The sequence below is a fragment of the Castanea sativa genome, chromosome 1 (assembly GCF_040712315.1).
Source record: "Castanea sativa cultivar Marrone di Chiusa Pesio chromosome 1, ASM4071231v1".
NCBI lineage: Eukaryota > Viridiplantae > Streptophyta > Magnoliopsida > Fagales > Fagaceae > Castanea > Castanea sativa.
The window spans coordinates 39,741,970-39,768,726 of record NC_134013.1 but is presented as its reverse complement, the minus strand read 5'-3'; the positions used below and the strand labels follow the sequence as shown (position 1 = coordinate 39,768,726).

Below are 26,757 nucleotides of genomic sequence, written 5' to 3'. Positions count from 1 at the left end.
AACTTTTTGGAAATCGTCAAAACGTACCTTTCATTGGTCTGAACGGGTGTTTAACTGCTCCTAGGACACTATATAAACACCCGTTCAGACCAATGAAAGGTACGTTTTGACGACTTCCCAAAAGTTGGAACTCCAAAAATACAGAGAAAAAACTAACTTTGCCATCGGAGGGTTCTTGGCCGGCGATCCCGGTCACCTTTGATTACTTTCCTTTGTTTTTCAAGCCATCAAGAAAGCAAGTCGTCCTTTCAAGTCTGGAACATCCAGCTTACTGATTTTCTTTGCATCATCATAAGTGTTTGTGGGATATGGGGGATAACGATCGGGGTAGAATTTCACACACATATACATTTAAATTTGATGATTTTTAATTATGGTAAAATTTAGAGGGTAAGTTTTTCAAAAAAAAGAAAAGAAAAGGTAAAAAAAAACTAGTTGGGCCTTAAAAAACAAAAACAGAGGGCCTGCTGCTGGGCTGGGCTGGGCTGGTACAACGACGAATCCCTGTGCAAAAGTGCGCAGAATAGTGGTGGTAGCACTTGAACAATACCTGACTTTCTTCAATTTTACTCGTACTCTACACAATCAACACACGCAGACATCTTAACTAACGACTGCCCTTCACAAAACGATCCGGTTTCGCAAAAGCAGATTCAGATTTATTTATTTATTTTTAAATGAGTTTTTGATTTGATTTAAAAAAATAAAAAATAAAAATTCATCGACATCTTCTAATCTATCTATCAGAGCCAAAAAAAGAAAAAAAGAAAAAAGCATTTCATTTTAAAATTCAAAGTGTGGGGGGGAGCATGGTTGGTCTCTGGGTCTCCGACTGGTTGATGGAATAGGGCGCAATTGTTTGGGAGCCGAAACTCAAAATGGATTCGTGGCTCAAAAAAGCAGAAGGTGTGGATCTTGTTCTTTCTTTTGCATTTGCTCTGCTGCTTCTTCTATTTGTGTTTTAGGTCTGATCCCATTCCCAGCGTTATTCATTTTTTGTTTATCAATAAAACCTTTTTTTTTAGTGTGTAATTTTGAATTTGTAGTGAAGTTGATGCATTGGAATTGAATGAGAATGAAAATAGTTTCGCTTGGCGGCGGGCCATGGAATGTGGGAGGAGTAGTAGTCTAATGGAATCTGTTTAGCTCAATTTTTTCTTCAAGCTGTTGCTGTTTTAGGGTTTGCTTCATTGCACAATTACTTATTGGAATGTTATAAAGAAACTTATTGTTCAGATATGGTTTAATTTAAATGGAAAGAAGTGCGCGGCTTTGGATTTGGAATTGGAATGGGTGTGATCTTAATCGTGATTTGTTGTTGGGTATGCTTTGTTTTGTTTTCAATTGGTGTCAAGGATTTTTTAAGACCTATGTTGGGATCAGTTTTGGAATAGCACCTGATTAATCTCTTGGGCGTTGGCTAAGAGACTTGAACCCAGGACCTCATGGATCACACTAAACCAATCCCTTGAGGTTGCAATTCCTGAAAATTCAAATTTTGGTTATCTTGGGAGGTTTTTCTTGTTCGGTTGTCCGATATCGATAAGAAAAGGAGAGATGACATTGGTCAGTTCTTATATTGATTTCAAAATAATGGATAGGATACTTTAAATGTTATGATTACAGATTAGCTTTGTTGTTCTTGTGATGGAAATAGTGCCAAATAATGAGAAGTGATGTTGCAGGTGTCTGAAGGAAAAATGTGGCTTGGGGATATCACTTCAGCTTTCTTTAATTTTCTGCTCACCCCTACTTGTGTTTATTATCACCATTCTAAAAATTTTTACTTCAAATATAGTGTCAGTTAATAATTTTTCTTTGCATTTATCATATCCACATATAGAAGCTTTACACACACACACACATATTTTTCTAGTTCTTGCACTTTTGATTTTTAAAAGTACGTGTTGTATGATTGAGTTGCCAAACATACAGAGTGATAAATAAACCTATGTAATAAATTAATCAGTTGTTTAAAATTTTGAAACTTTTGCTTTTGGTTAGGCTTTTTGGAAGTTGTAGATCGAGGAGCAAAGCGGGTTGTCAGCGAATTTTCTGATGAGCAAGCTGATTTGCAATCCACAGGTGTAGATCTTAAGTCTCTTGGCATCCTTTACATTTTTATTATGCACTAAGCCACTGATGTATAGGACCAGAGGTGTTAAACTAGACTTTGAACCTTCATTCATGGCTTTATCAATTCATGGTATCTTTAATTCTATTTAACTATGGTTTTTGAGTAGAGGCTAGGATTGATGTTTGCTTCCTGAAGAAACTATCCTGTTTCCACAAGAATTGGAATGCCTGTGGGATCCATGTTTCTGGACTTTTTTAGATGAAGAAGCAAACTACTAGGATTCCATATTCCAGGAAAGTTAGGCTTACTAGCTTGTATCCATAGTGACAAATAAACCCTAAATGACCTCCATAAAAAATTAAAGTGGTATTGTGATGGCTATAACTGGTATTGACTTTCTTGCATGAAAATTCTGGTGCTTATTCCCCTTTTTGTTTTCCTTTTCTGAACTGTTAAGTTGCTAATGGGCAAGGATCTCAAGCCAAGAGAAAGTCAAAGACAAAGGTACTTGCGAGCATACCTGTAGTCATAAGTAGTTCTTATAGATATATTATTGTCAAATAACTCTTCTTTTCACATGTTGATTTTTGCAGGCTCAAAAGAGAGTCCCTGTAAATGAATCTGATACTTTGCAGGAGCAAACTGGTACAGTAACATCCCTAGTAGATGTGACACCTGAAAATGATAGGGCTGCTCAATTAATTGAAAATGACAGGACTCCTACTAAGTCTGTTGCCCAAACAAACGATGGCCAGCAGCATAGTATTGACAAAGATTCCCCCATGGTAGGCATTCCTTTAACAGAAACCTTGGCAAATGATGTGGTTAAAAATGATGCTGATGTTATGGAAGTCCTCTCAACTGTTGCTGATGTGGAAGCTGTCTCCTTACATTCAAATGCTGAGCTTGTCAATGAGAATACTTCAGATAGTCACAAAGAACAACCTCCTTTATCCTTACCTGCCAATGGAGTTAACATTGTTAATGAAGATGAACCAATTGATGCTGGCCTAAGTAAATCTGGAGACACAGATGGTACTGGGAATATTGACCAAGAGAGATCTCAATCTGTATCTACTGATTCTCCCAGTAACAGCGAAACCCATTTGAAGGATGCTGATATCAAGGTTGAACCTCTTATCAATCAAAATAGGCAACAGGAGACTAAAGCTGATGGTTCTCCCATGAAAGTACAGGATCCACTTGATGAGGTAAAGTAATTAGTGCAGGGAAGACTGTGTACTGCACCATATTTGTTCAAGCTTTATATCATCTTACCTGCCTGCATTTAGAGATTGTGTTGACTAGTTCCTTTAGTCCATGTGCAGGCTCAGGGACTGCTTAAAACTACAGTTTCCACTGGTCAGTCTAAAGAGGCAAGACTAGCTCGGGTAAGCTCTTTAAATTCCCTCTATTTTTTAATATTTGCATTTTGCAGATGAATACTATAATCAGATTGGTTTATCTTGGGATCTCTTTGGTCTACCTTTTTTCTATGAATTATGTTTTGTTGATGAAAAATGAACTGCCTATTTCTAAAATTTAATGCTGGCATCTGGTTGCTGAAAGTATGGTATTTGCAATATTTTTTAAAAAAATAAAAAAGTATGGTATTCTAACTGTTAATGGAACTAATGGAGCCCACATATTTGATAACCAGCAATTACCAATGAAATGTATTTTGTCCTGTTGTTCGGATACGATATTCATCAATAAATTTAAAATACTGGTGGAAACCATTTCTGTTGGTTACTAGTTCATCCATAACATGGCTTCATCCAATGCTATCCTTTCAAGGATATCCAGCACATGAATATATGTTTATATGGGAGCTTATTTCTAAGGAATGAGAATAAAAGAATATTGAGAATAACTTGTGTACTAGAGGATCAAAAATTTATGCAAGTCATGTTTATTAGTATAGGCCTCTTTAGCAGGTTAGATACAAATCAAACTATAGTCATTTGTTTGCTTATATCATGTCTAGCGCAAATCAATGTGGGTTCCACCTGCATCCGGCTCCTAATTGGCCATGACCAAAGAAAAATTAATAGGATACAATTTTCATCTTATACTCGATTTTTTTTCCCTTTTCTTCTATATTATAAAACAATCAGTTTGTTTAAACTATTTAGCCAAATGCAAACTGCTCTACCATTTTGATTTGCATACCTTTTAGCAACCAGTTGGTTGTCTGAATGAACCATTCTCTTAATATGGGATAAGCATACTCTATATGTGATCTAGAGAGCAGCCCACCCCCACAGGAGTAAATTGATGGTCAGAATATCCTGTTTACATGCTTTTCTAATCTTCGTCATAAATGTTCAGGTCTGTGCCGGACTTTCTTCCCGTCTTCAAGAATACAAAAGTGAGAATGCACAGCTAGAGGAACTTCTCATTGCAGAGGTAAAACAGCATTCCTGCCCATTTTAGAGTTGAACTTCCTGGTTTTTCTGTAATGATCTTGATATTATGCTACTGAAGGAGTGATCTCACTAGCTAAATTGCTATCTTTACAGAGAGAGCTGAGTAAATCCTATGAGGCTCACATAAAGCAGCTACAGCAAGATCTGTCTGCAGCCAAAGGTGACGTGTCAAGAGTAGAGTTAAATATGGTTGAGGCCTTGGCAGCAAAGAACTCTGAAATTGAGGCACTTATCAGCTCTATGGACGCACTTAAGAAGCAAGCTGCTTTGTCCGAAGGAAATCTAGCTTCATTGCAGGTTCAACAAACTCACTATATGTATGATCATTCTTTTCTAGTGTGCTATGCCTAAAGTACCTGTCTTCACCTGTCCTTTCATCACTCTTCATTTTCTACTTTGATGTCGAATGTAAGCGTTAGTTCATCTTAAGTTGAAACAGACTTGGTCAAAGAGTAGGCATGATTTTTTTTTTATAAGCCAAAGAGTAGATGGTGCTCTGGCTATACATATGTGGTTTATCCTACCTTCTAATGCTATGTTTGGTTGGGGTGAAAAGCTAGAAAGCACCGACGCGGCTACACGGTTGCCATACCGGAATCCGATGTAGCCCGACGCAGTGGGCGACGCAGCTGCCGCGTTGGATTTTTTTTTTTTGGGATTTGCTCTGATTTGGCTCCGACGCGTGCCGAACCGGGCCGATTCGGGTTGAATCAGATCGTATCTGCCGAATATCGGTGTATTTCAGCCGGAAAAAGGAAATAGGCCAGTAAGGAAAAAAAAAAAAACTTAAACCGAAAATACCGGTGGATATTGATACAAGATAGCTACTGTCGCCGTCACAATTTCACCGGCCTTGACCCCTTTCTTCTTCTTCCTTTTTTTTCACCAGAGCCCTAGCCTTCTGTTCTGTTTCTTTTTTTGATAAGTTTTGTTAAATGCCTTTGTTAACAACTTAAAAGGCTTTATTCTGTTTTTTGTGCCACTCTGACCAAACATGTGAGCCACTGAGCCACGTCCTCCTTTTTTTTTTCTTTTTTTTTTAATGGGAAGCTACACCTATTTTAATACCTACCACATATATCCTTTATTTTTTTTTTGGGTTGACCAAATACGTGAGCCACTAAGCCACATCTTTTTAAAATTTATGGGAAGCCTCATCTATTTTAATATCTCTGTCAATAATTCAAGTGTCAAAAACTTGTGTGTACTTATTACTATCTATTTTATTATTATTATTATTATTCTTATTATTATTATTATTATTATTATATGAGTTTTCTATTATTATTATTATATAAAAAAGCATGCTTAGCAATATATAAAATATAAAAAAAAAAATATTTCTAATAATTTTTTAATTGCCGCACCCGCACCCTATTTTTTCAAAAATTGCCGAGTCCCGCACTTGTACCCACACCCGAATCTGGAAACGCACCCGTGCTTCATAGGTGAAAAGGGAGAGGATGGAAAATGAGGGAAGGAAAAGGGAGAGGAAATATGATTTTCCATTGCCTGGTTGGAGTGAAAAGAGGGAGGAAAGAAATGGGGGTGGATGGAAGGTTTCCACCCAGGCCCACCATTTTTTTTTTACTTCCAAATTGGGAATAAAAGAGGAAAGTATTGGCATCAAGAAGAAAAGTACAAAATTATACTCACTTTTTTTCCATCCTTCTACTTTTATTAATAAGGACATAATAATAATTATTTCTCTATCCTTCAACTTTTCCATCCTCCCAACCAAACAGGGCCTAAAACTCATCTTTCTCAGTTTGCTCTGTCTTTACTATTTAAAGAACATATTCTCTTAAAGTTTTAGCCAGAATAAGACCCTTTGAAATCGCAGAGTAGTTTGCTTGCACAAATGGTGTGTTTGTCAGACCATTTATTAAGTCTAGGACCAAGGATGAGCAGAAGGCTTTTTTAAATTTTGGAAGTAAGCACAAGAATGTGCATGGATGTTGAAGTTATTGATGAAGATTTTAGTTGCATTTGTCGTGATGCCATCTGTAAATGGGTAACAGGTTGTATATCCTGTTTCTGGGCCAATGATAATATTTCAACTTGACAATACGTCCCTGTTTATGGTATTTTTGGGAAGCTTATCATATTAGATGTCTGTCATGATATCTTTTTCTTTTGTAACACAAATCATGTCATTAGAAACCCAGGTAACAGGTTGTATATCCTGTTGCTGGGAAAATGATAATATTTCAACTTGACAATATGTCCATGTTTATTTATTATTGGGTAGCTTATCATATTAGATATCTGTCAAGTTATCCTTTTCTCTTGTAACACAAATCAAGTTGTATGTCATTTACGATTCGTTTATTTTGAAGTAAAATATCTTCATTTTACCGTGTTTGATTGTATACTTGAAAATGCTATGAAAATCATTTTTCAGTGTTTAATTGTAGAATGAAAATTTTTTCCTAGTTCTCAAAACCCACCAAATGGAAGCACAGTTACATAAACCACCGCCACCACCAAAAAATCCAGATCGGGAAGAAATAAACAGCCACCAAAACCACCACCACCAATCATTCCAAAAACAGCCACCAAACCACTACCAAAGATTCAAAAAACAGCCACCAACTACCCAAAAAACAACTGCCAAATCATTGCCAACCACCCAAAAAACAACCACCACCAACACACAAATCTAGACCAGAAAGCCAAAAAAAAAAAAAAAAACCCAGACTAGATCGAAAACCTAAAGAGAAAACCCACGAACACAGGACCTCATCTGAAAATTTAACAACCCAGCAAATCCACCTGCGGCGAGATCAGAGTAGCCACCAGCAAGATTAGAGAAGCTACCAAAAACCCAATGGACTCTGTGAGAGAGATTGAAGAGGGAGGAGAGGGGTTTGTGAGAGGAAGAAGGTTGGTAGCACCGATGATGGTGGGTGGTGTTAATTGGTGGGCTGCGCCGTTGGGTTGTGGGAGAGAAGGATTGGTGGGTGAGGTAGCAGGCTGGGTTGGAGGAGAGAAGAAACGAGAATGAGAGACGGAAGAGTGTTGAGAGTGAGTTGGGCAAAAAGTGTAAAATGTTTTATGCTTTTTTCAAGCGTAAAACGTTTTCCAAAATTTTGCCTTGTTATGCTTCTTTGACCCAAAATATTTTACATTTGACTAGCTATGTGAAAATATTTTCCTACAAACAAACATGGTAAAATGTGAAAATATTTTCCTGAAAATATTTTACTTCGAAACAAACAGAGCGTTAGAAACCCACATTTGTTCATTAACCTTTTCCACCAATTAGCCCTTGAGCTCACACTTTCACTCGAAGTGTGTTAGAAGCTAAACATGGATCCGTAAAACCTTCTGACCAGTCAATCTTAGATTTCATCCTTTTACTCGGAGCTTTTCACACACACACACACACACACACACACATATATATATATATTCCTATTTTGTTATATAAAAAACAACAATTTTTTGTCCTAACTCTTCCTAGCATTCAACCTTAGAAAAGATTTATTTATCTGTTTTCTGGATGCTCATTTTCTGCTGCCCTAGGTAAAGAGAGGGATAGGATTTTTTTTTTTTATTTTTATAAGTAAGAAAGATAAAGAAGATTAATTACAAAGAAGAAGGGAATCAAGGAATAAAAGGAGAGAATCACTAGATGTGAGTCCCCAAGCCCTAGACTAGTCAAACAAAGAGCTAATAAAAGAAGCAAGCAACTAGTCTTCTGAACAATCCATGTCCTCAAAAAGTCCTCCAATTACGCTCCCTCCAAATACACCACATTAAACACAATGGAACTATATTCCAAATGCTTGACGAGTGCTGCCCTAACCAATTCAACCAACCAAAGAGAATATTTGAAATGGTACGTGGTAAGACCCACGACACCCCAAATGATCTAAAAACAAAGCTCCACAACTGATGAACCTGCTCACAATGAAGCAACAAATGATCCATAGTCTCCCCACGACACATAACACACCAGTCAACAAAATCAAAACCCTTACGCCTCAAGTTGTCACTTGTAAGAATCTTATCTAAAGCTACTGTCCAAACAAAAAAAGAAACTCGTCAAGGGGCCGCCCTATACAAACACCTTTCCAATGAAAGAAGATGGAGGAGAGACATCTTAACTTATTATAAAACGAGTGGATATCAAAAATCCCCATTCCTCTTCAACTTCCATCTCATATGATTCTCACTCTCCAATGAAGGTTTATTGGATTCCAAGATACGAAGGGAATCCGCCATTAAATCCACCTCCTAGTCATTTGTATCCCAAATGAATAGTACATCCCAACCTCTTCTCACTTCCAACCCCTGCTGTGCCAAGCAAGAACCTATCGAGGCTTCTCAATTAGTGGCTATTGCATAAAAAAAAAAACTGGGAAGGTCACTTGAAAAGGTTGATCCCCACACCACCGATCTTGCCAAAATTTCACTCTATTCCCTACCCAATCTCTAACTAAGTATTTTTGCTAAAATCTGCCCATACATCTCCATAAACCACACCCATGCACACCCCTACCCAACTTAGAAGCCCAACCCCCGCTCTTTCCCAAACTTCAAAGCAACCACCCTCCTACAAAGTCAATTCTCCTAAACCCCAAAACGCCATAACCACTTCCCTAGTAAGGCCTTGTTGAAAGTAATCAGTTTCCTTATTCCTAATCTACCATTAGCAATAGGTACACAAACTTTATCCCATCCTACCAAATGTGTCTTGGAGTTCCCCCCCCCAAGAGAAAGTCCCTTTGCAACTTCTCAATTTTGTTAGCCACATGAATAGGAATGGTAAAAAGTGATAAGAAATGGGTCCAGCTCCCCTCCCATTTTCTCCATTTTTTATTTTGATGAAGGTTTATTGGATTCCAAGATACGAAGGGAATCCGCCATTAAATCCACCTCCTAGTCATTTGTATCCCGAATGAATCGTACATCCCAGCCGCTCTTCCCCAAACTTCAAAGCAACCACCCTCCTACAAAGTCAATTCTCCTAAACCCCAAAATGCCGTAACCACTTCCCTAGTAAGGCCTTATTGAAAGTAGTCAATTTCCTTATTCCTCCTAATCCTCCATTAGCTATAGGCGCACAAACTTTATCCCATCCTACCAAATGTGTCTTGGAGTTCACCCCCCCCCCCCCCCCCCCCAAACAGAAAGTCCCTTTGCAACTTCTCAATTTTGTTAACCGAATGACGTGTGGCAAAGAAGTAATGTAACGTTTAGAAAAACGCCAACACAATCTCTCTATTTTTCTAATCTTCTTTCCCTCACCTCTACTCTTCTCTTCTCTCTGCAAATTACCGCCATCACCTGAGCATGAGAGACCCATCAATGGAAGCTTTATTCAACACAAGATTCCAAAGAAAATCAAATCCTGTACCTCTTTCTTCTCTAGATCTTTTACCCAGAAGGACAAGAATTAAAAAGAAGAAAAAAAAAAAAACTGATGCGAAAATAACTTTCCAAATCTAGGAATATTAATCATTGTTAAATATAACAATATAAAAATCCGAAGATAATACCAATATATTATTTGACTCATATAGACATAATATAGATCACAAAAAAGGGTTACTACATAGTAGAAGCACTATGCCCAACCTCCAATGGCAAACAGTCCCAATCAGCATTTTGGCGCCTCTTATCTCCAACTGCAGACCCATCCACACTGACGAGCCACAATTTGACTTGCTTTGAAATCTGGTTTTGAATCATAGCTTGCAGTGTGGGTTGCGTTTACAGATGCCCAATGACGGCGGTAATGTTGTAGAGAGAAGAGGACAGCCAAAGAAAGAAAGATGAGAAAAATAAAGAAATTGAGTTGGCGTTTTGCTAATCGTTAGATTACTTCTTTGCCATGTGTCATTCATCAAAATAAAAAATGGAGAGAACGGGAGGCTTTCAAACGGGAGGGGAGCCGGGCCCATAAGAAATAAGTAGGAAGACTAGATAATGTACTTTTGAGCAGCATCAATCTACCACCTTTTGACAAATATAGCTTCTTACACCTTGCCAATTTTCAATCAATTTTTTTTTTCAAAATAGGATTCCAAATAGAAGGTGGCTTATGAGAAGCCCCCAAAGGCATGCCAAGATAAGTCATAGGCAAAGTCCCAACCCTACAACTCAAAATCTCTGCCAAAGCATGCACATTACCAACCTCCCCTATTGGAACCATTTCACTCTTGCACACTAACCTTCAAACCTGTCACAACGTGAAAATAGAGTAACAATAACCGTATATGAAGGATCTACTCCACATTTTGCATCGCAAAAGAGGATTGTGTCATTTGCAAACAAGAGATGTGCAACACTTTATCCACCACCCTGCCTACCATTAACCTTGAAACCCCGGAGTAATCCAGCTCCCTCCACTCTTCAATAACCTACTGAAAACCTCCATCATAATCTTTTTTTTTTGTTTTGATAAGTAATAAAGATGTATATTCAAAAGGCTACTTTATGCATGAAAAGCATAAAGCAATCCAGAATTTACAAAGAAAACAAAGAAGAAAAGGATTAAAAAAAAAAAAAAGAGAATTAATTGCAAAAGAGGAGAGAACAAAGGAATGAAGGGAGAGAATCACAAGATGTGAATTCCCAAGCCTAAGACCATTCGAATAGAGATCTACTAAAAGAAGCAAGCAACTGATCTCCAGAGCTATCCAATTCCTCAAAAGTCTACCTATTGCGCTCCTTTGACAAACACCACAATAAGCACAACGGAATTAAATTCCAAATGTTAGACAAATGCCTCCCCAACTAATTCCACCAACCAAAAAGTAGATCTGGAACTGTTCTTGGTTAGACCCACGAAATCCCAAAAGATTTAAAAACCTAACTCCATAACAGATAAGCCTTCTCACAATGAAGCAGTAAGTGATCCACAGTCTCCCCACAACAATGACACACAATGTATTAGGCAACAAAATCAAAACCCCTAAGTCTCAAATTGTCACCCTGTAAGAATCTTGTTCCAAGCTACAGCCCAAACGAAGAAGGAAACACACCAAGGGGCCTTAACTTTCCAAGGAAAGACAACGGATGAAGAACCTCGCAACTTATTGTAAAATGAACGAATGTCAAAATCTCCATTGGGCTTCAACTTCCATCTCATCTGGATCCCAATATCCATTGAAGGAATATTGGAGTCCAAGAGACGAAGACAGTCATCCCTTGTACCCAACTCCCAATCATTAAGATCCCAAAATAATCGAACATCCCAACTTCTCCTTTCCCCTACCCCCAACCTTGTCAAAGAAGACTCAACGAAGGCCTCCTATGAGTGGCAATACCATACATCCCTGGGAAAGACAGTTGGAGAGGTTGATCCCCACTCCACTCATCTTGCCAAAATCTCCCTCTATTCCCCATCCCAACAACAAACTGAGTATTTTTGCTAAAATCCTCCCAACCCATACCGATACTTCTCCATAAACCACAGTCATAAACATCCCCACCCAACTTAGAAGTCCATCCCCCCCACTTTTCCCCAAACTTTGAAACTACCACCCTCCTCCAAAGTTGAGTCTTCTTATTCCCAAACCTCCAAAGCCATTTCCATAGTAAAGCTTTGTTAAATGTAGTTAATTTCCTTATACCTAAACCACCATTGGCCATAGGCGCACAGACTTTATCCCATCCTACCAATTGAGTCTTGTTATCACCCCACAAAAAGTCCCTTTGCAACTTTTCAATTCTGTTAATCACGAGTAGGAATAGTGAAAAGTGATAGAAAATAAGTTGGAAGACTAGATAACATACCCTTGAGTAGTGTCAATCTACCACCTCTTGACAAATACATCTTCTTCCACCCAGCCAACTTTTGCTCAATTTTTCCCAGAATAGGATTCCAAATTGAAGTAGATTTATGAGAAGCCTCCAACGGCATGCCAAGATAAATCATAGGCAAAGTTCTAATTTTGCATCCCAAAATCTCAGCCAAAGCATGCACATTATTTACCTTCTCTATTGGAACCATTTCACTCTTATGTACATTGACCTTCAAGCCTGTCACACCCTAAAAACGAAGTAGCAACATCCGAACATGAAGGATTTGCTCCACATTTGCATCACAAAATAGAATAGTATCATCTGCTAATAGGAGATGTGAAACACATTCTCCACCACCCTGCCTACCATTAGCCTTGAAACCACAAAGTAAGCTAGCACCCTCCACCCTCTTCAACATCTTACTAAAAACCTCCATCATGGTAACAAAGGGCATAGGAGATAGTGGGTCCCCTTGTCTCAATCCCCTAGAACTACCAAAAAATGAAAAATCAGTTGGAGAGCCATTGATCAATACAGAAAATTGAACCGTGGCCACTTCTCCCCCAAAGCCCATTCTCTTCAACAAATCCAGGAGAGCCTCCCAATTCACATAATCATAATCTTTCTCAATATCTAGTTTATAGATGACCCCCGAAATCCCACTCCACTCGACTATCAACACATTCATTCGCAATAAAAACTGAGTCAAGGATTTGTCTTACGCCCACAAAACTATTTTGAGATTTAGATATCAATTGATATAAAACCACTCTCAGACGATTTGTCAAAACCATAGCCAAGATTTTATACACACTCCCCACCAAATTGATAGACCGGAAATCTCTGATATTGGAGTCGTCATTCTTTTTTGGAATTAAGGCAATAAAAGTAGCATTAAGAGATTTTTCATTTAAAGATAGCTAAAACATCTTTCTCCACTACTCTCTAGCAATGGTGATAAAAAGCTATGGAGAAACCATCCGAACCGAAGCTTTATCCCCTTCCATGTCTCGAACGACCTAAAGAATCTCCTCCTTCTCAAACTTCCTTTCAAGCCAACCTGTCTCCATTCCCCCAATTTGGTCAAACTCCAAACTCTCCATGAAAGGTCTCCACCCCTCTGGCTCATGATACAAAGTTTTATAAAATTGAACTACCTAAGCAGCTACTTTGGACTCCTCATACATCACCCCATCCACCTCCAAGATACTCAGATGATTATGCCTTCTATGGGAATTAGCCGACTTGTGGGAAAACTTAGGATTATATCTCCTATGATACATAATATCCTCAATTATGTCTCCACAATATTTCTTTTAAAGAAAGAAGATACTCTACTTGGGACCTCACTTCAAACCTTTCACATTTCTCCCCATCAGAGGTTTCAATCTCCCCTTCCTTAGCATCCAAAACTTTCGAGGCCTCTAGCAATTCTTTCTTCTGACGACTAACATTACCAAACTCTCAACGGTTCCATTGAATAATGTCTTCTTTCAAGGCCTTCAACTTTTTGGTAAGCAAATGTCGATTCCACCATGAGTGAACTCTATCTGCAAACCCATCCATCTTTAACCACACATTCTCAAACCTGAAAGGACTTTTTCTCCCCGCCATACCCCCTGCCTCTAATAGAATTGGATAATGGTCTGAAATAGGATGAGGTAAAATCCACTGGATCACATTCGGACGGTGTTCCTCCCAATCGTGAGAAACTAGTGTTGCTGAATACCAACCAATTCATCCCACATGTGACCCTTCTCACAATTTTCATTGGGGCCATAGACCCTTGAGCATTCCCAAATAAAACCATCTGCCACCCCTTGCCACCAAACCAAAACTGAGAAAGTTCCCACCATATCTTCCAACTTTTCCAAAACCTTCGTATCCCACATTATCAATACCCTCTGATGCAGCATGGGTGTGTAGAAGCAGAATCTGTAACACACAATTATTATAACTCTTCCATGAAACCTAAGCTCTACAAGAACACTAGGCTAGTAGGCAAAATAATAGAGAAAACCTTTCTAACATACTTTTATTAATCAACGCATAAAACTAATCAACCTCTTTATAAAGAGTATTTATAGGAATAAAATTTCTCCTACTCCTTTTAGAAAAAGAAATAATAAACTTCTACTTGAGAAAGGAAAAACAACTTAGCTAGGAAAAGAAAAACAATTAAAATCCTAATTCAACTAGGAAAATGATTTTAATTGAATTTGTAAAAGCAAATAAATCCTAATTCCACTAGGATAGAGAAAACAACATAAAATATTAAAATATTTTATTCTCCCTTAACCAATCTGCACCCCCCCCCCCCCCCAGTCTGATCCGCATTAAACACAACCCGATCCACATAGGGACGACAACTCCACAAGCTGCAAACCAGCTATCTATCCATACTAGCAAGCTTAGTTTCCTGTAAACAAACTACATCACACTTCCACTGTCATAACAAATTTCTTAACACAAGATGTTTCTGAGGATAGGAATAACCACTGCTAATAGTTTTTCTAGTTAGGACAAGAGTAACCATGTGATTTACCTACTTCTATTTCCATCTATATTTCATTATTTTACTCCTTAGACATGCCCTGTATAATTTTCTTATTCCATAGGCAATATATGCAGGCTCTCACTTGAATTTACAATTATATGAGCTTCTGCTGAATCATAGGGTTTTTTTTTTTTTTGGCTCTAACTCTTAGATTGTTTTCATCAGGCAAGCATGGAATCCATAATGAGAAATAGGGAACTGACGGAGACAAGGATGATGCAGGTATGTTTTGGATCCTTAGATGTTATCACATACTGTATCTTATCATGAGATTATGAGATTATTGAGTAGTGGAATTCTTTTCTGAGATTTGTAAGAATAAAATTCTTTTCCAGGCCATGCGGGAGGAACTTGCTTCCGCAGAGCGGAGAGCAGAAGAAGAGCGTGCTGCGCATAATGCTACAAAAATGGTTTGTAGATGAATTAATTTACTAACTATTATGGATTGTTTTCTTGCAATGTGATAACCTATATCTGATGAAACAGGCTGCTATGGAAAGAGAAGTAGAATTAGAACATAGAGCTGTTGATGCATCCTCAGCCCTTGCAAGGATCCAGGTAATGTAAGCACTCATGATGCTTGTGACTGATTGCTTAACATGTTTTGCTTAACATGTTACATTTTGAAATAAATTGTGAGTAGTCATCATCAATATTCATCATCATCGTTATTAAGTTTGGAGTTTCACAATAGTATGCATTTGTCATAAGTGGTTCATTTTACTTCCTTTTCTAATAGAAACTTAGAAGTGTAGTCCTGTTATTTGACCATTATCTCCATCATATTTATTCATTTACCATAATTGCTTCATATTTAGAGAATAGCAGATGAGAGGACAGCAAAGGTGGCAGAGCTTGAGCAGAAGGTGGCACTGCTTGAGGTAGATTAAAAATTTTCATATTTTTTCTTCATAATTAAGGTTTGCTCTTTATGCCTGGTATACTGTTTTAAATCTATAACCATTATATATGATTAGGTTGAATGTGCATCATTAAATCAAGAACTGCAAGATATGGAAGCTCGTGTTCGCCGTGGACAAAAGAAGTCACCTGAAGAAGCAAATCAAGTGATTCAGGTACTACAACTAACTTTTCAGTTATACAGTAGAGACTGCCTAGGGCTTCTTGTTATTAAGTTTTAGTTGACAAATAATTCCTGATATGTGATCATTTACAGGGATCCAACAGTCTCTCTTATGACTATTATAGTCTGATAACTGATCAATAATTCCTAATTTTCAAATAAACATGCTTGAATTGCTAATATGTTTACTCCTTGTGTGTGTTTGTGTGGTCTTGAAGTACTAATATGTTTAATGCTTGCATAATTTTGTGTGGTCTTGAGGTACTAATATGTGTGTGTATGCTCACACAAATATTGTTTCACAATGGGCACCAATTTTCTCTAACTCAACTGGTGCCTTCTTTTCTTGGGTGGAGGATGGGGTCATGGGTTCAAGACCCATTGGGTGAAGTTTTTTTTTTTTTGATAAGTAAGAATGATATATATACGAAAGGCTACTCTATGCAAGAAAAGTACAGAGCAAACCAGAAAATTACAAGAAAGAAAAAAGAAAGCATGAAAAATACAAAAAAAGAAAACCAAACAGCAGAATAATTACAAAAAAGAAAGAGAACTAAGAAAAGAGGGGAGAGAATCACTAGTGGTGAGTCCCCAAGCCCGAGACCAATCAAAAAGAGTTCCACTAAATGAAGCACGCATCTGATCACTGGACTTATCCAAATCCTCAAAAGTCCGTCGATTCTGTTCCTTCCAAAAACACCATAGTATGCACAACGGAACTAAATTCCAGATTTGAGATGAATGCTTCCCCAACCAATTCCACCAGCCAAAAAGCAAATCTGGAATCGATCTAGGTATGACCCATGCCACTCTAAAGGTTATAAAAATAAAGCTCCATAATCGATAAGCCATCTCACAATGAAGAAGTAAGTGCTCCACCGTCTCCCCACAATGTCGACACATAATACACTAGTACACCATTGGGTGAAGTTATATGTAGATATATATATAAGAAAAACAATGGGCCTTTCAAAAATGTAGAAGTTACTCTCTCCTTGGGATGCTATCTTTTCATTTTTGTCTTTTGGGTAATATTTTCAATGATTCATGAGGACAAAAGAGATTGAAGATGATGTGAATTATAGGGTAAGAGTACAGTGGATGAAGTGCATTAGGAATATCGTGTGATTGTAAAAAAATTTTATAAGACTACTATAGGACTAGCTATATAACATTACCAAAGGAAGGCCTAAAATAAGATTAGTTGTTGTAAAAAAATGATATTTCAATTAATGAGGTACTTGAGAGTATGACTTCAAATAGAATAGAATGATATAAAGAATAAATGTGACCATCTCTGGTTAGTTTGCTGAGGATCCATAGCCGACCAGAATTTTGTTGTTCCCATAAGACTACTGCTCTATAGTAAATATTGGGCCACTAAGAAGCAGCATGTTCATAAATGAGTGTAGTTTAAATGAGAATGTTAAGATAGATAAGTAGAAATACAAGGAAAAATAAGATTTGACGTGAGAAAATTTGATTAAAGATAGGTTTGATCATGTGTAGAGGAGAAAAATTAATGCACGAATGAGGAATAGTGAGTTGATTGAAGCTTATGGAATGCAAAAAGTTAGGAAGATCTAACATAACATTAGTAAAAATTGTAAAAAAATGATTTGTCAATTGAGAAGGCAGCATTGATTATGATTTCGGATAGAATTGAATGACAGAAATGATTACATGTAGTTGACCTTGATTAGTTTGTTAAGGATCCATAGTCGACCCCAAAATTTTGGGAGTATGGCTTGGTTATTTGTTATTGTTGGGTAATATTTTCAATGGTTGATACATTTTAGTTGTGAATATGGTTCATTCCCCGAAGGAACACCTCTCCTATTATTTTCAATGAAGCATAATGAAAATATCCAAAAGGAACACCTCTCCTGTCCAATAGTTACTTATGAAAATATCCTGCTATTTAATTCAATAATTTTTTCCTTTGGTAGCAGTAGCAGGAATAGTTATTTATGGTAATTTGTTATAGGTATCCATCTATTTACATTTGATTTTTAAATATCAAGATGCAGGCATGGCAGGAAGAAGTCGAACGTGCACGCCAAGGCCAGAGAGATGCTGAGAGCAAACTCTCTTCTTTGGAGGCAAGTTTCATTTGCTTTTTTCCTCACAATTCTTAACTCTGTTTAACTGACACTTAATCTCATCTGGAATGTGGTCAGTTCCATGGATCCTTTTTCAACTTAGAACTCCTTTTTGCCTGATGATGTTCTTGTTTATATCTTGTAACTTTGCAGTGTAATTTTTGCTGGCCAGGTTAAGGCTTTGTTTGCTATTACTTTTTATATGTTTGTTCTCAGGCTGAAGTGCAAAAAACGAGAGTAGAAATGGCTGCAATGAAGAGAGATGCTGAGCATTATTCACGTCAGGTAACCTCTCTGATTGATCCCACATTTTGCCTTGTAGATGATGTGAGTGGACCATGGTTTTTCATGAGTCAACTTGAATTAATTGAAGCTTGAAAAACCATGGGTGTTATAGTTCTTGTTTCAATGCACTTTAATTTGGACATAGATGCCTCAAAATTTTTTAAGGACATATAGACTTTATAAAAGCTTGTTGGCAAGGAAAGTTTGGGTGACATCATAATGGTGTTATTTAAATGGTTGTCCCTCATTGTTTGATTTGGTGCATTTGGTGGGAGAGAAATAGTGGAGCTTTGAGGATTTTGAAAGGACAATTGCAGACATAAAATTTTTCTTCTTCAAAACTCTATTGTTGTCAGTTGTAGGCAGTCATTCAATATTTTTGGTTCATGCTTTGATGGATGTTTGTAATTTTTGCGTTTGATTGTACTTGTCCCTAGTGTACATTTCCTGTATACTTGGGTGACACTCTTTTGATATTTTAATAAATTTTTCATTACTCATCCAAAAAAAAAAAAGCTTGTTAACTACTGCTGTGGCTAAATGTACCCTTTATCATCTTGCTTTAGTTCTTGCAATGTTGACTTTTATGTCATGAGCCAGATGGTCGTTTCTTGCAGCTTTGACTAGGCCCTTGGAGCAACAAATATTGGTTCTGTTGAGTGTGGGAAGTCATGTCAGAATATATATATATATATATATATATATATATATATATATATATATATAATATGACAAACAAACCAAATTAATATGATAAACCAAATTAATCCCCAATGGAATAGGATTTTCGGGATAAGTAATAAACAAATCGTGGAGAAATCCAAGCAACTCTAGTTTTAAATCCAAGCAATCTTACTTTTGTGATTTTACTTAGGCAGGGTACCAGATAAATCTTGATTTGAATCGCTGTCTTTTCTTGGACTCATTCTCTTTACTTATCCGGGAGATGATACAAATAAAAAAACAAGCATGGGAGCTATAATTGTAAACCACAATTGAATCTATGGTTCTATGAACTCATGAGCTGAAAGAGAGCTAAATTGTCTTTATCCATTTCTGTATATCACATGGTTTCATGATTGACAGTGTAAAATAATGGCTGAAAAGAAAATCTGTCTACATTATAAAGCATGAAATGGTATAATTGAATGGTAAAGCACAACCAGGAAGAGAATTTGTAATAAAACATCTATTCTCAAAGCTTAGACATTGTGATTGAAATTTTTGCATCAAGTGGGTATTACATTTTTATAGAAAGAAATTTTTTTCGTTCAAGTATGAAGCTGAGTTGTATATGTATCAATTTGGCTTCTAAAATTACTGATGCTATACTGGAGCTTTGAGAAATGAGAACTTTTGTTTATGTCATTGCACTACCCTTTTACCGTTTTGACTTTTGGGGCATTTCTTAAGGGAGTGATTTATGTTTTCTATTATCTTTTTCCTTTTTGAAAAAAATTCAAAGTGATTTTCTATGGGTTGGAATGGGTGAGGAATTCGAATTCCATTTAGTCAATTGGAATGTTTGTTGAACTCCAATTTGTGATGGCTGATTGGGGATCAAGAACCTAATCTTTTTAATCAGGTTTTGCTAGGAAAGTGGTTGTGGTGCTTTGGGATGGAAGAAAATGTGTTGCGGAGGGTGTTAGATTTAAAGTATGGCACTTGTTGGGAGAGTTGGTGTTCTAACGAGGTTAGGGGCCATATGGTGTGTGGATTTGTGGAGGAATATTAGAAGTAGATGAGACTGCTTCTTGTGTTTTATCAGATATGTTGTTGGCAATGGTTCTAAAATTAGTCTTTGGAATGATCTATGGAATGGCGAGACTACTCTTAAGGGGAGGTATTATAACTTTTCCCAATTGCTAAAGGATAGAGATGCTAAGGCGGCAGATTTCTAGAGCATGGAAATAGTTTTTTTAATTGGAATCCTCTATTCATTCGAGTGGTGTATGATTGCAAAATGATATCTATGGCTCAATTATTGCATGACATATACACCACAAAGATTCATCATGGGGAGGTAGATAAATTGGGATAGATCTGTTCAAAAAACAAGGCTTCCAAGCACGTACCACCACGGATGTGGTGCATAACATTAGGTATATGTGACTACGGATAATCCAAGGAAGTGATGATTATCAGTATGAATTGGTGTTTTATGTTTAAAAGCCATGGAGACAATGTGGCTCATCCTTGTTTACATTGAGCAGTGACTCAGGAATTGTGGTCTTTGATTTTCTGCTTATTTGGTGTTTTATGGGTAATGCCTTATTTCGTGTGGACTTGTTATGTCTTAAAGGGGCATTTTGCTAAGAGAAGTGGTCAGAGAAGAAATGCCTGGCTCTTTGAGGGGATAGAGCTACTCTTGATGAAGTTGAAGGTCTCATTTTTGAAGACCTTCTAAAAATAAACCTCGACCTCTCATACTTTTTGTACTACAGACTTTCTAGAGTTCTTGGACGCCTTGAGTTTTTGTTAACCTTTATTGTCTTTTTCTTTTTCTTTTTTGCTTGGGCTTTTCCTTTGTTTACTTCTCGTGTACTAGGGTTGCGCCCCTTTTGTGCTTTTTCTTTAATTGAATTTTATTACTTATTATTATTTTTTTAATTGGTTGATAAAAACTGTCCTTGAACAGGAGCACATGGAACTAGAGAAGCGCTACCGTGAACTAACTGATCTGCTGGTAACTTGAGCTCAGAATTGTAGTCCCTAAATTTGGTTATTAGATGATATTACATATCCAATATTATTTTGAGTTTTTGTATGTCTTAATGTTATATGTTATTCAGTACTACAAACAAACACAGTTAGAAGCCATGGCTAGTGAAAAAGCTGCAGCAGAGTTTCAATTGGAGAAGGAATTAAAGCGTCTTCAAGAAGCACAGGTATGACGCTTGCTGCTTTGCTTCTTGATTCATCTTCATATATATCACGGAGTTCGATCACTGTTTTTTTTTTTTTAGTATGTTTTGGTCCCAAGGGGGGGGGGGGGAATGGGAGATTCAAAGTAATTCAATCACTGAATATCTGATTATTTCAGTTGTCTTTGGTTTTGCTTATGGTTTTGATGTTATATTGAACAGGTAGAGGCTGATAGAAATAAAGTATCCCGCCGGGCATCAACATCTTGGGAAGAAGACACTGAAATGAAAGCACTTGAGTATGTTGATTTTTTTGTGATCATTATTGGCATTTATGTATGCTTTCTCTGCTGCTTTTGCCTTGTCAATAGCAGAGCATATTGAGATATGTTGTCTTCATCAGTTTTAAAGTTGTCATTAGCTTTTCCTAACCAGACCTTACTCTTTTGTGTGAAGTTTAGTTGTTATCTCTGAATGTGACTAACATATGGTCATCTCAAAGTTGTTCTAGAGCTTTTACATGTCATAGATATTGATTGCTGTGGACATATCATATATTGAGGAGATGAATAGCACAAACCTCAAGGATTTCAAGTTTGAAGAGTAAAACCTTGAGTTCTTTTCATAGGAGTAATAATGTATTCTTTACAGTTTGTCCTACGAAAAAAAAGTATTCTTTACAGTTTGTGTACTTACCCTGTGTTCATGAGGTTTTCCCTCTTTATCAGTCAAAATTATTACTTGTCAAAAAAGAAATTTCTTTTAAGCATTTTAATCGTGTGAATTGGTGTTAATGATTATTGAATAATGAGCAAGGAATTGGGAGAACTTGTGGATTCCTCTTTATTAGAGTTGGTCTGGAAGCAATTTGTGAGTTGGTGGTAGTGATTTGTTCCAAACTGATGAGTTATTGGGTAGGCAGATAATCTGATAAAAACGTAGTCGGTCATGACTTGTTTGGTTGAAAGTCATAGTGGTTTAATGCTTCTTATTTACTGAATTTATTATTATTCCATGACAAAACTAAGGAAATGGAGGTCCTTCTAGGAAGCACTATGACAACTAAATTTCATGGCTGCAATGCAATTCATCTTTACAAAGCCTTAAATTGCTTCCACTTTACGCATACTATGACTGCCTGACCATTCTTCTTCTTCTTCCTTTTTTTTTCCTATTTCATCTCTCTCTTCCATTTGGCATCCTGTAGTCCTAGAAATTACCCCCCCCCCCCAAAAAAAAGGGGGAAAAATACTCATTTAAAATCACTACATATTTATCCAAAAAAAGAAAAAAAAATTCACTCCTTGTTGATTTTGTAATTTCAAGTATACTTTCTCATTTTGTCCAGGCTTCTCTACTTATGCTAGCTCCAACTTTTGGTGAAAAAGTTTTTTCTTGAATTTTTCTGGTATTTCATTGATTGGCTTTGTACACATGCTAGTGTCTCTATATGAATGTGTGAGCAGCAGTTGTCTTGATTTACAATTTTTGTCTATCATACTTGCAAATTTTCTTATAAAGTAATAACTACAGGCCTCTGCCCCTGTATCACCGCCACATGGTTGGGGCAAGCATTCAGGTATCTTACCTCTGCTCTCATATTTCACACCATTCTTGCCCTCCCTTTCTTTAGTTTTGACTTCGTGTTTAACTTTTATTTTTCTTTTTTTGGGATAATTGACTGTTAAACTTACATTGTACAGTTGCAGAAGGCAGCAAAACTATTAGATACAGGAGCTGTCAGGGCCACAAGATTTCTCTGGCGGTACCCGACAGCTCGAGTTATCCTGCTTTTTTATTTGGTAAGAACAGTTCAAATTGGATTAATTTTGAAGACTACAGAAGGATTTGAATTGTTTGATAACTATGAGAAATCATCTTCAGGTATTTGTACATCTCTTCTTGATGTATCTGTTGCATCGGCTTCAGGTATGTATTTTTGGTAATTTGAGCAGATGTTGTAAGTATGCATTTAGCCATGATACTTATTGGAATCTTAATATGTACACACACTGTTATAAACTCAATCTCATGATGAGAGGAAAATAAATGGAATCAGAGTCTTCCAGAAGTGATGCACCCTCTTGTGCCCTATATAATTTTGCTTCATATGTACGTGGCTGTCAAAATCAAAACTAGGGTTTACCCCACCCCATGCCTTACTCACTGAGTCCTCGTGACTTGAAAGAAAGCTATATTTGTCTAAGCGTGGATGTGTTTTTTGCAATGTTTAGGCACAGGCAGACAATTTTACTGCTAGAGAAGTTGCAGAATCTATGGGACTTTCAAACCCTACCTTACCATGATTGGTCAACTGCACCAGTTGGAAAGTTGGTGCAAAGGGTTTCCAAAGGCCTCATTTATTTTTGCAAGGGTGCATCTCTTCTAGCTCTGGACAAGCATGGAATTGCTTGAGAATGACGCAACGGAATACAGACATATATAAAATGAAGGTGAAATTTTGTCAGTCTATTTTTCATGTTATACAACCATTTGAGGAAATAGTTGATCCGGGAGAAACTGCTGCTAGTTGGAATTAGAACACTGGATTCGGGTGAAGGTTGACAGTTGGCTGCATCTCTTCACGGTCTTGGATCAGCATGCAATTGTTGATATGTCGCTTATTACATGTTTTTGCGATTGATTTGTAATCCTTTGACGCTGAAATAATATTCATAGTGAAGTCACCTTGTAGATTCAGATTTCTGCTCTGTGAATATGATTTTTTCCTTATTCTTTTTTTCCGCGTCGTCTGTTTTTTTTCTTTCTCAGTCGTGATGCTATTTATAGTTTTTATATTGGGTTTGTTTCGAATTTACATGACCAAATGATTTCACTTGTTAACGTCCACAACTTTTAGCTTCCGGCCTTTTGCTTAAACCTATTTTTTGTTTCACATTAACCAAATGAACAAATAAGGTTTAAAGTCCAAACTATATACACCCTTAAAATTTAGGGGGGGGTTTGGATTTTGCACCTAGAAATTTCAAATTTTGGATTTTACTCTATTATTAAGTTATATTTTGTTTGCATCAGCAATCTCTCTATTCTTATCTTCCATTAAATACCATATAAGAAACATGCATATTTAGTTTGTCCAATAAAATAATGTAACATCATTTTTGTAGCTTAAAAGAACAGAAAATATAGATGGATGGGCTGCTGATACAAACTTAGTAAAACTTCAGATGATAAAATTCAAATTTTGAATCTTCAAGGTGCAAAATTCAAAGATTCTCAAACTTTAAGGGTGCAGTTTTTACTTTAGCCTATGAATAAACTAGTATTTTTGAAAATAAACAAATTAACCAAGCTCATTAAGTAGACTAGTGCCATCCCACCCATGGTTATCAGTATCTCAACCTGAATCATAGGATCCTGCATCTCTAAAAAGTCCTGAATCTCACTAGGATTTCTACTATAGTGAAATCCGTGTGGGACCCTGGTCTAGAACTTATAGGATCTTGATCCTATAGAGATACTAAAGATGTAAAAGTCAATTTTTTTTTGCTTATTTTGAACTCCAAATGAAGCCCAAAGGCCTCAAAACAGATTTTAAAAAAATGTAATAAACAGATTAGCTCAATAGCCTTAGCCCAAATTGATAATAATAATTTAAAAAAAAAATCATATTTAAAAATATAAACAAAATTACAAAGACAAGAGAGATTAGACTATTAGAGAGTAGAAGATGAGTGTGAGAAGCTAAAAAATCCAATGGTGATGACACTGTGATAGAGACCATCAATGACGAAGGTGTTCTTTTTTTTTTCTTTTTTTATTTAGTAACTCCGCTAACAATGACAAGACAAGAATGTTGTTTATAAGTATCAACCCTACTTTGAGGAACCATCCAAGATAACCAAAATTTTGGTGTTGATGATTGAATGTGTTTGTGGTATTGTTTGAAGCATTGTCATTTATTTATTTATGTTGTTTATGTGAGACAGTAGGTATTGACGTTGGTAATTGCATTGAGTTGTTTATGTGAGACATTATGTATGCTTTGAGTTACTTAAAACTTGGTATTTGTGAGTTGTAAATTTTGAATTTTAAACTTTGTTTATGTATTTATAATTTGGTATTTGGTTTTTTGTTTTTTATTAGGAATTTCACTAATTTATATCCAAAAAAAATTTCAATTTTTCTTTAATATATATTAGGAATTATAATTATAAGCATTTTTTAATATATTTTTTTAATTGGAAAGTAGGATCTTATGATCTTAGTGCCAATCCTACAATCTTATCCCCAAACCCTCTCACCTACCCTATGTAGGATTTTAATTTTGATAACCTTGATCTCACCACATTGAACAGCCCATATAAAAAAGGGTCTATGACAGTTTTAGAAATTAGAATAAAATACTTTTAATGGTTTCTAAGTCAATTTCATAATTGAATTTTTAGAATTTTGTTCCTGGTAAAATGTGTTATTTGAATTTTATAACGGTATTAATAATTTAAATAGATATTAAAGTAATATTGTGCAATGCTTATTTAAATGCTGATGATTTTATAAAATTTATTTTCAATAAATGAGGAGGATTTTAAGAATTTCACGGAGGAATTAGTGTATAAAAACTTTAAAGATACTAATTTAATCAATTTGCATTCTCAATGCGAAAATGGTGTTAGGCTAGATAAGCGTTTTTGTTATTAAAAATGATATAAAGGGAAGTGAAAACATAGATTTGTTTTCTTTTTTCTTTTTTTTCTTTTTTTTTTTTATCTCTAAATATTAAGAGGGCAGAGAAAGTTAGTTAACTCCTTTATGCCATCTCAAAATTACCCTTATTAAAATATATATTTCAAACTACTCTTTCAAAAATTAAAGACACATTAGAGAAAAAAAGTTACCAACAAACAGTTACGTATAGTTTTTTTTTTTCCCATTTGTTTGATCTCTTGAACATATCCATTCTCATAGTCTCACATTTCCACTAACTTCATGGCCTTTTAATAACGTTGTTCTAATAATGTTGTTTATATTTTTTAGAAATATGTGTATGAAAAAATGTGTAATATTATTTATAAACTAAAAACATGTGTTTAAAATAGGTACCAAACCACCCTTCATTCCAGTAACAAATAGTTACTTCATTCTACATCTTTCTTCGTTACGAACGAAACCGTGACTTGGAGTTAAGGGGGAGAGGGAGAGAGTAACTGAGTAAGCCAATGGTTGACATTGGTGAAAGCTGTTTTAATAGAGGACTCTTTTTCTTTTAAGCGTAAGCCAATGGTTGGCATTGGTGAAACCTGATTTAATAGAGGACACGTGTGAGAAGAGGAAAACCGTCGTCAAGCATCTATGTGTATTGTGTGGTGTCTTTGAGATCAGACACTCGCAGACCGCAGTTCTAAAGCAAGCGTAAATGGGCTTGTTCTTATCACGTTTGAATTAGTACAGTCCAATGTAACAGATACATTTTCTCAGGTAAAGAGTCTACTTGAAAAGACCACCGATCCAAATGTTAAGCCGCGTCTTTCTTAAATGCTTTCAACTGTACAAAAAAATCTGTTGCTGAAACGCTACCTGATGCAATCCATGCATTAGACTCAAAAGTCTTTGGAGATTGCTGGGATTCTAATTAATGAA

The 26,757-nt window shown here is 36.3% G+C and overlaps 1 protein-coding gene across 2 annotated transcripts; it reads left to right on the top strand.

The window, feature by feature from the left end:
• Window positions 1–574: 574 nt before the first annotated feature.
• LOC142613578 (golgin candidate 1) lies at window positions 575–23,889 on the top strand. 2 transcript variants are annotated; one of them, XM_075785984.1, is made up of 21 exons: window positions 575–906; window positions 2,005–2,085; window positions 2,535–2,581; window positions 2,671–3,288; window positions 3,406–3,468; window positions 4,409–4,486; window positions 4,600–4,803; window positions 14,987–15,043; window positions 15,157–15,231; window positions 15,308–15,379; window positions 15,640–15,702; window positions 15,799–15,897; window positions 17,936–18,007; window positions 18,224–18,292; window positions 20,931–20,978; window positions 21,085–21,180; window positions 21,379–21,455; window positions 22,690–22,735; window positions 22,860–22,958; window positions 23,041–23,085; window positions 23,391–23,889. In XM_075785984.1, exons 1-21 carry the CDS (start codon window positions 879–881, stop codon window positions 23,460–23,462), a joined length of 2,109 nt encoding a protein of 702 aa, XP_075642099.1. In that variant the 5' UTR covers window positions 575–878; the 3' UTR covers window positions 23,463–23,889. The 2 variants fall into 2 exon arrangements, with proteins under 2 accessions (XP_075642099.1, XP_075642090.1); XM_075785975.1 differs by having other exon boundaries at window positions 17,930–18,007.
• The last annotated feature ends 2,868 nt before the right edge of the window (window positions 23,890–26,757 follow it).

Excerpts from the sequence above, each read along its gene's own strand:
- LOC142613578 (XM_075785975.1), top strand. The coding sequence starts at position 879 with ATGGATTCGTGGCTCAAAAAAGCAGAAG. Across the intron at positions 907-2,004 it reads GTGGCTCAAAAAAGCAGAAG|GCTTTTTGGAAGTTGTAGAT; the intron begins GTGTGGATCTTG and ends GCTTTTGGTTAG. Across the intron at positions 15,380-15,639 it reads CAGCCCTTGCAAGGATCCAG|AGAATAGCAGATGAGAGGAC; the intron begins GTAATGTAAGCA and ends CTTCATATTTAG.